General features: G+C 38.6%; 1 protein-coding gene across 2 annotated transcripts in view; it reads left to right on the forward strand.

The window, feature by feature from the left end:
• LOC146483681 (leucine-rich repeat serine/threonine-protein kinase 1-like) overlaps positions 1-10000 on the forward strand; it is a 55010-nt gene that overhangs the window by 11256 nt on the left and 33754 nt on the right. For both annotated transcript variants that reach the window (XR_014863816.1, XM_085105809.1), the window contains exons 6-10: positions 696-810; positions 1199-1456; positions 2405-2542; positions 4030-4391; positions 7332-8094. Coding sequence is in view for 1 of the 2 variants with exons in the window: in XM_085105809.1 (XP_084961935.1) it covers positions 696-810; positions 1199-1456; positions 2405-2542; positions 4030-4391; positions 7332-8094 (1636 nt within the window). In the remaining variant the exon portion in view is untranslated. The remainder of the gene's footprint in view (positions 1-695; positions 811-1198; positions 1457-2404; positions 2543-4029; positions 4392-7331; positions 8095-10000) is intronic.

Raw genomic sequence — 10000 nt, forward strand, 5'->3', positions numbered from 1 at the left:
GCTGCACATGCTTATACGTGTATAGCTTATATAGGGGAGCACCTCCCCCACCCCCCTGTATTTTGATTTGGTTGGGCTAAAAGGTGATGATACAAGTTTAATTTAATACGTTTTACCTCCATCCAAGTATAATTTACAGCATAATCACGACCCCGTAGTTTTATTAACACCACCAAAAGTAAGAACTACGAAGACCTTGGGTGATAGATCGTTTGGCTGTGCTGCCCCCAGACTTTGGAATCTGCTTCCATCTACGATTCGGTCCACTTTCAGCCTGAATATTTTTAAAAAAGTAGACTGAAGACTTCTTTTTATTTAAATAAGGCATTTAATCAGTTTCAATTTTTTATTGGCATGTATTTATTAAGTTTAGATTATTTAATTGAATTTTAGAATTGTACATGTATACTTTGAGTCTTATTTAATTTATTTTGTTTATTATTTTGAATATCTTTTGTAAGGTGCAGTTGGATATTATTATAGAAACTGCGCGGTATAAATGTTATTTTATGATTAAGGTGGTCAGTGTTACAGATACACGTATCTTGACAGTCTGTTTTTGAAAGGCCATCAATACTGATAAAAGTCAAGTACATGTTGACCTTGCATGGAAGTCAATCCTACTTTAAATTATATTGAAATTTATGGATGTATAAAGTTATTACCTTCACTGATAATTTGCACTTTTTTTCCAGAACTCTTTCGCAGTTGTACTTTGGGTGATTTACCAAAAGTCCAAGAGCTTATAGAAGAAGCCAGTGCTACTACTATCAATAAGCTTTACCAAGGCGGGACCACACTTCTTTACAAGTAGGTATCAACTATCACCAGTCTCTATGTAGCTCAGGGAGGAGTTATTCAAAGCCCAATTAAGCTAATCCTGGGTTAACGTGAACTTTGATTCAAGTATTTTTACTTATCTGTAAGGATTTGTCCAAAAGATTATTGTCCCTCAGTAATCAATTCCTGTCTAAGCGCTTTCTGTTAGCTGTGTGATTGTGTGTCATGTTAAGTGTATGTGTGGGATTGTTTGAAGGGGAGGAGGGGGGGGGGGGGGGTCAGTAAATAAGTCTATATATTCTGTCTGTGTTTTTTGGCTGCAACTTCTGAAGTGAAAAAATTAATAAAATACAAAAAAAAAAATGTATTCAATTTCCTTCCATGCCTTTAAAAACTGTAAGTATTGCTTTTTCCCCAGGGCCTGTCATGGCGGCCATCTTGAAGTGGCAAAACTCCTGTTGGATAAAGGTGCTGACGGCTCCCCACACACATTAACTGGGATCACTCCACTCTATGCCGCATGCTTGAGCAAGAATGTTGAATTGGTCAGACTGATGGTGCAAACCATGCCGCAGATGATCAACGTACCTAGTAAAATGGACAAATCCACTGCTCTTCATGTTGCGGCGGGGGAGGGGTTGGAGGAAATTGTTAAGATTCTCCTACAAGTTCCGAGGTAGGTGTTGAGGTTAAGTTGCGAATGGTAAACTATTTGTAAAGCTCTTGAATTTTTATAGTTAGCTTAAAGGGGGAAGTATCATGGGGTTTTTGATATCTTTTGTTACAAATGATAAAATAAGACCTTCGATCAGCTGCCAAATAATTCTAGCATGACGAGGAGAAAGAAATCAACTCAATTCTTGAAAGGAACAACCTCGTGAGCTGTTCTAGCGCATTTTGGAAACAAAAATGCGAGAACTTGAAAAACATTAGCGTAACATTTTTCAAGTTTCAATCCATACCGGCCTACTTTGTCTCTGGCCAGAGGCACTAATCAACAGTTTTATTGCACTGGGGTGATAATGTAAAACAAACTTGACAATTATTTCGTTGTCTCTGCTGGCAGACAAACATTTCTGGGTTTTGAAATGACAGCAAATTTGCGTGATACTTCCCCGATTTTAGTAAACTATTAAAATTCAAGAGTGGGCATATTTAGTGTGTGACAGCCTAAATGCAGTATTCCGAGGGCATATTCAAAAGTAACAATGATATATATATATAAAGATCTGTAAATAAAGTGAAGTGGTGATGAGAATGTGACCATTTTTATGCATGACAATTGAAAGGTTTTCTCCAAAAGGGGTATAATATATGGCTTTTTTAGCCAAAAAACTTGCACTGTGTTATTCGAAGTTTATTCAAAAATCCAGCAAGAAAAAGAAGCAACAGAGACTGGATTGCAGATAGTGAGAGCTTATCTAATTTACCTTGAGTTATCAAATCTGCATGTTGATGAAACCAAAAATTCGTTTCTACTATCAACGAAGCACCACAGCTTCTTTAGAAACTAACTTCCTTATCCATTTGTTTACTATACTTGTAAGAAGGGCAGGGCCTCCATCCTAGTTGGAGCATTGAATCAGATGTAGAAGAAGGATTAATTTAATGCTAAATTGTATAGGGATGGTGAAGAATTGATGCCATGTAACACGATTGACGTAAGTGTCTGTACAAGCAGCTCTACGACTGCTCTTCAGCTTGCTGCGCAAGGAGGCTATGTAAAGGTTGTTGAACAACTGTTAAATTGTCGTCATAAGTGGTGAGTAGCCATTCTTTTAAGGGTAAGTTTAATTTTTGGAGAACTTTACACCGTGCTTTCTATGTTCTTGGAAAATCCGCAAGTGCAATAATTTGACTACATGCTTGTTTATGTCGGAGAGTTATTCGCCTTTGATCCCACATTTGGGTCACTGGTGCTAGCGGCACAGTATTTATATGTGCGTTTTGGGCTTGAAATCCGAGTTGCTTCTCTTCAAATCAGCTCTTGTTTGGCATACACACGGACTGTCATGTAAGGAACATTGTTCTGTATTTAATCTTTCTCCTACATGTACAACTGTTAAATTGTCGTCATAAGTGGTGAGTAGCCATATTTTTTATTGTAAGTTTAATTTTTGGAGAACTTTACACCGTGCTTTCTATGTTCTTGGAAAATCTGCAAGTGCAATAATTTGACCACATGCCTGTTTATATAGGAGAGTTATTCGCCTCTGATCCCACATTTGGGTCACTGGTGCTAGCGGCACAGCATTTATATGTGCGTTTTGGGCTTGAAATCCGAGTTGCTTCTCTTCAAATCAGCTCTTGTTTGGCATACACACTGATGCAAGAAAGATTTACTCCATTCTTTTTTCCCAAAAACCTGAGACAGTGCAATTTTTGTTCTTGTCTGCTTTAGCTCAAACCATTAAAAAAATTGATCATTTATGAACTCTTTTGTGTGAATTACGCAAGTTAAAGGAAAAGTAGCAAGCTAATTCTTTGAAAATAAGTAGAACCTAAGTATGGAACTTTGTTTCTTACATGACTCGTGAGCTGGTTTGGAGCAAATAGGATTTCAAGCCCAACAATGCAAATACCCCGATAATGGTAAGGGCTGAGAGCATGACCGTCTTATCTCCAATTTAAGGCCGATTTTTCGTTTTGCTCAAAAGTTAAGAGCAGCAGAGACTGATACAACGTAGAATTACGTTTTAGAGTGTACTATATTTCGGCTGGCCAAACCAGCCTTCTTCAGACTGGTTTGGCGGGTTTGCCGAAATATAGTACACTCTAAAACGTAATTCTACGTTGTATCAGTCTCTGCTTCTCTTATCATTTGTATTTGTTAAGCCGATCAAATCAAGAAATGATCCAATGTATACCAGCAGGATTATCGTCCACAGTTGTTGCTTAGACATTGCTCAAAAGTGCCTGGATTTTTGGTCGTGGCCTTCATTTTAGTTAGTTTTTTTGTTTTTCCCCCACTGCTTCACGCTTAGTTTTCTGAAAAAAAAAAAAAGAAGAAAAAAGGCCAAATATAATATTGAGTCAGCAAAAGAAAGAAAAAAAAAACAAGAAAGTAACGGAACAACAGGCGCTTTGGAGCGAAAAAAAAAGTGATGTTCTTCGATTACTTTGAAGTCCATATGCAAAAATACAAGTTCTTTTGATCAACGCGAAAACTCGACCTAACATTCAAAATATTCAAGCCGTTTATACTGTCATCTGACGGGTACGTTCAATAACAATAATGTCTGATTTCAGTGCTGGACCATGCCAGGCAAATTTATCTACATCTGTGAATGCAACAAATATATTGGGACAAACTGCTCTTCATGATGCGGTCACCATAGGTTACAGAGAAGTTGTCCACTTGCTAATAAAACACGGAGCAGATGTAAACCTTGTTTCTAAAGCGGAAATGCATCCGGATCACAGTGATGGTGTTCCGTCAAAAGTTCCTGTGGGTGCGGTGTCGTCTCCCTTGGAGACTGCCTGCCTCCAAGGAGATCTGGAAATGTTGAAGTTACTTTTAAGCAATGGAGCTCAGGATGTGGAACACAAGTGCCTAAATTCTGCTATCATGGCTGACAACATTGATGTCATAACGATTCTTCTTCAACAAGGTAAGTTATTTCGCGTTTGCTTTCGTTTTGCTCTATGATGCTGTCTATGATTGGTTAACAAAACTCGCGCCACTTTCTCAACCAATGGGAATCCAAACCAAAACCAATTGTGTTTCGCCGCACGCGTTTTCCCGCGTTTTTTTGTGCCAGTTACATGTATTTGCTCCGAATTCTGATTGGCTCGTTGTTTTGTTTACATCTGTTGTGATTGGCCAGAGTAATTACTTTGGTTTTGGTTTAACACCACTCCATTGGAAGCCGCTCAATTATTGTGTTCAATTGTAAGTTTCGAAGTTGACGTAGTTCGATGAGTAACAATGCTGGACGCGTAGCAAGGAAATGAAGAACTTTTATTCTTGTACTTACTTGCACAGCGTGTAAAACATAGCAGACAAAATAATAATAATAATAATAATAATAATAATAATAATAATAATAATAATAATAATAATAATAATAATAATAATAATAATAATAATAATTTGTATGGCGCAAATTAACATGTGCATATGATCAAATGCGCCTAACAAATTGTATATGTAAGAAATTAAAATAATTAATTAAAAATAGTTATTTACAATTCTCACAATTCTTACATCAAAAGCTATTCGTATTGTAAACAACTCTAAATAAAAATGTCTTCAATTCGGACTTAAAACGTGTAAGATTATCCTCGTCCCTTATTGCGCTCGGCAGTTTATTCCACAGTGATGGTGCAGCAGCAGTAAAAGCCCTGTCACCGAGTGTCTTCTTCGTTGTCGTGGATGGTGGTACTAACAAAAGTTCAGAATTCGAGCGAAGACCATACGTGGAAAAATTCTTAACATTAATGAGATTACAAATGTAATCAGGTGCTTGGCCATGTATGGCTTTAAAAGTAATTATTAAAATCTTAAAATCAATTCTAAATTTGACTGGTAGCCAATGTAAAGCAAATAACACGGGAGTAACATGGCTAAAGCGCGGAGTTGAACAAATCAGCCTGGCAGCTGCATTTTGCACGCGTTGCAGCTTATTAATATGAGTGGTCGGTAAACCATAGAGGAGACTATTACAGTAATCAATGCGTCCCATTATGAAGGCATGCACTAGCACCTTGGTAGACTCCATCGTAAGAAACTTCCTGATACGTCTTTTATTATGCAAATGATAGAAAGCAGCTTTACATGTGTTAGTAATGTGCGTCACTAAACTGAGGTTGGTGTCAAACCAAAATAGGGGTGTAACTACATGATTTGTAAAAGAATGTAAATATATGAAATTAAACATATATTTTGAACTGCGGATGAAAGATCAAACAGAAGAAAGATCCTCGCAGTTACAATGTAGTACGCAACTTAAGCAATTGCGAAAAGAAAGCCTGAAAAAAAATTCAGGCTTGAACGGGATTCGAACCCATTTCGCAATTGCTTTAGTTGCGTTCTAACTGCGAGGATATTTCTTCTTTTTGATCTTTCATCTGTAGTTCAAAACATATGTTTAATTTCATATATTTACATTCATTTATTCACCCTTCACGGGTATATTACAGACTCACAATATGACCAGCTCCCAGTTGGGTTGATAGCTCAGTTGGTAGAGCACTGCACCGGCAACGCAGAGGTCATGGGTTCAAATCCCGTTCAAGCCTAAATTTTTTTCAGGTTTTCTTTTCGCAATTGCTTAAATTGCGTCTTCTTCTATTTGAAACATGATTTTGTAGTTCATGCTGTGAAATGAATTTACATTAAAAATATACTGACAATTCTGGCCCCAGTTGTTCAAAGAGCGGATAACTCTTTTAAGTGGATAAGCCGCTATCCAGTGGATAAAATGTATTAGTTTGAGTACATTTTATTCGCTGGATAGCGATTTATCCACTGGATAGAGTTATGCGCTTTTTGAACAATCGGGCCCTTATGATTTCTTCTCGTACTTTTAGTCGGCGGTTCTACAGTTTCGGTAATCTTGGAGTCATATTGAATGTTCTTACAGGGGTGGTACGGGCCCTGCTATTATCAGCATTTTATCATTAAGGGATTAGTCCTATTCCTTTACAGACCGACAGTAAAGAGGACGTGAAACAACAACAGAGCATTTTTTCAAGAAAGTTTTTTGTTAAAAATAAAGGGCTGAAGAAGTTCTTTCAAACGAGACAACTTTTCCTTCAATGTACAACGCAATGCCAACGGACGCATTGCATTGCAAGTTGTGGAAAAGAATGTTACAGGCTTCGAAATAACTTGCAACGTTGCAAAAAGTGGAGGGCTGGTACCCCATTCTTGTAACTCACAACACAATTTTTCATTGAGAGACAAGTTGTGAGGAGGGGGTGTTACACGTGCAATTTTGTTTGCAACCTGTCTTGCAACAGCCATGCATTGCAGGTTGCAGAAAAACTGTCTTGTGTAATGGCATTTGAATTGCCACTTGCTCTGCAGCATGCTCTTATGTTGGCAACTCCCAGTCTCCCGGATGGTATCCCAAATGCCCCAGAAAAATGTCACCGTAGGTTATTAGGCCAAACATTTACCCATAACTTCGTCATAATAAAGCAACTCTATTCCTTGAATTCATGTTTTGTTCTTGCCTTCACACTTTCACGCCTCAATTTGTTACAAAAACGTTTAATAACTGAGCCCAACTTTAACCATTGAAAGAAAATTGCATTTGAGTTTGTATTCTCCTGCCCTGTACGAGGGAGGCTTGGGGGGGGAGGGGGGGGGTGGGAATATGAGGGCTGGATGTGAGGGGTTGGGTTACTACTCTCTTAGGTGTCAGTAAAGGTAAGAAGCCACCAAAATAGTATCCAGATTTCAGATCTCCAAAGACTAGCATCTCTGTACATAAATTGTAATGCTGCTGGTCGCTCCTTCATGCTTGTAACCCATATCTGCTGCAGAATTTTGAAGATTGTTGTGCCATGTAGTAGTTTTTTTTTATGACTCTTGTGCTTTACAGGTGCCCAGGTTGATCAAGAGCACAAGCTTCATCCATCAAGAACGAGTAGCAGTCCAGAGGAGATTTGGAGACTAGAAGCTTATCCAGTGTCTATCTTGTGGAACGGCATGAAGCTTTCAAAGTTGGAAAATCATTGGATTTTGACGGCTGCGAGCACCATAAATCCATACAAGGAAACGTTTGCCGGTCTTCATCCTTCACTCAAAACTATAACACGAGTGGATCTTTCAACCAACAAGCTTTCAAAGTTGCCCATTTTGTTATTTCAAATGCCTGCCTTGAAAACGCTCAATGCGTCAGAGAATGAACTCAACAGTTTGCCTTGTCTCTGGATTGGAGGGAGAAAAGACGTGTCGACGAAAAGTAGTTTAAAGGCAGGGAAACCTTATAGTTCTTGCGAGAATATCCACGAGAACCTCACTTCTGAGGAGAGTTGTCAGGATTTTACATACGCCGAATCTGGCTGGAACTGTCCTCACTTGGAGGAGATCGAGCTCCATCACAATTCACTGACAGCGCTTCCTGTATGCCTCTTCGAGTTGCCGATGTTGAAATATTTGAATGTTTCTTACAATGATATCCAGACTGTCCCGTTTGAAATGTGGATTGCTCCTTCGCTCAAATTTTTAGATCTGAAGGGCAACTTTGTGAAAAAGTTGCCAGTTTTGAAGATTAGGCGAAAAGGAGGGCAAGGGAATGGAAAAACGTCAACACTGCCTCGTGCTAAAGTGCTCTCATTGAGCAAGGATCGATTAGACGCCAGGTCAGTGCTTGTTTTGGAGTTTCTTGTAGTGATTTTGTTTGTTTATTACTTTAATCGCAACAATTTTTGGACAAATACACTTTGGACAAAAAAAAAAAAAGGTCTGGAAAATTTTTCTTTTAGAACAACAGAATCTGAGTTCATTTTACTGTATGAACATTGTCAATTGCGTAGGTTGCTGCAATTTGGGCACTTTACAACAAGAAAGGCTTATGAAAACACTCAACAGTGCCACTTCATTCGCGAGGGTAACAAATGTAAGACATCTAACCATAGTTATTTGAGGGACTGGTTATGAAACCTTGCCATGACAACAGTGGTACTGCAATTTATGTTGGAAGGGTCGCGACCGTGCACAATCCTTTGTTTTAATGCTCACACTACAGTTGAATATCTTAACAGGAACGTCTCTATCGGTCAGTTGCTCCACCACATTTCAAAATCTATTGTTGTTTGGGCACGGTCAAGGCCAAAAATGCTATCAAAACTGAACATATGAAAAGGAAGTTTGCCAGGTTTCGTAACCATTGCCTTTTATTAACTATGTACAACCGCCGCGCTCTGTGTTAGTGTTCATGGACTCCTCACTGTGTTTCGTTCTGGCCCCAGTTGTTCAAAGGCCGGATAACTTTATCCAGTGGATAAGTCACTATCCGACAGTTTCAATCTGTGCAAAGATTTCAGTATTTCCTCTTGTACAAGCGAATATGAACACTCTAACCACAGCTTAGTTTGGGAGTGTACAAAAACCTTGGACAACATTTAACGTGAAGTATTTTTTAGACCCTGAAAAGCGCCTTATCCACCGGATAAAGGCGCTTTTGATTTTGTCTGAAGCCTATCATCCGAAAATTAAAACTGACTCCCGACACTTTTGTAGCTGGAGTCGAGGATGAAGCCGAAAACAGGACACGAGGTTAAATACCTCTTACTAACCGAGTTCGAGGTCCGTACTGGTAGTTACGGACCAAATTTTTCCTGAAAAACGAGGATCCATAACTTACAGTACGGACCGAGAAAACAAGGCTAGTCAGATATTTATTATATCTCTGAGGTTAATCGGGCGCGCGGAAAAGAAACTCTTTTCAAATTTAGTCAGGGCCGTACAGTGAGATACGGCCCGCAAAATTGACCAATCACACCGCGCATACTAACTGAGATATATAATAAAAAGTTTAATTCGATAAGTATCGATTGTTGAACCAAAATTAAAAATTCAAAAACTTGTCGTTTTTTTTACTGAATCCCACCCATCTTCTCTGGACCTATCGTGCTCGAGTATTTTCATGGTTTCAGTCGCCATCTTGTTTCCTCGGACAAAAAAATTGAATTAGCACGTCATAAAATGCTTTCTTGAAGGTCCGCGCCCAATTACGAAAGTTACCGTATGAAAGCTAATGTTTTCGTTAAAAACGCAAGAAATTCCAATTTGTAATACGCCTGCCTGTCAAAATGTGGTTGTCATGGTAACGTCAGAAATTTCGTGGAAACCCATCGATACGACAGACATGTTATTTAGGCTACCGTTTTGGCCTGAGGGAAAGTTCGGCAGCCATTTTCTGTATTTTGAAGTTTCCCTTATTATTGGCTGACACTCCTTTCCATCTCTCAACTGACCTTGGACATTCATTTAAAATCACATGAAGTGAAACTTATTTCAAAGTTAACAGGAACATAAAGGGAAAAAAAAAAAGAAAAAAAGAAAAACGGAGTAGTGTAAGCCTCGAACTCGAGTCGTTTGCTTCATTTTTTTTATCCAGAACCATTACACCAACGAGTACTAGCTGCCGAGGATTGTAACTTTTTATGTATTTATGTAGAGTTACCCATCACAATAAACGAAAGCTTACCGTTTTCGGATCAGTGCTTAACTTTAAATACTGTAGATCTGTGCTAAGCCCCAATA

The sequence above is a fragment of the Pavona decussata genome, unplaced genomic scaffold (genome assembly GCF_977016875.1).
Source record: "Pavona decussata unplaced genomic scaffold, jaPavDecu1.1 SCAFFOLD_38, whole genome shotgun sequence".
In the NCBI taxonomy this organism is placed as follows: Eukaryota; Metazoa; Cnidaria; class Anthozoa; order Scleractinia; family Agariciidae; genus Pavona; species Pavona decussata.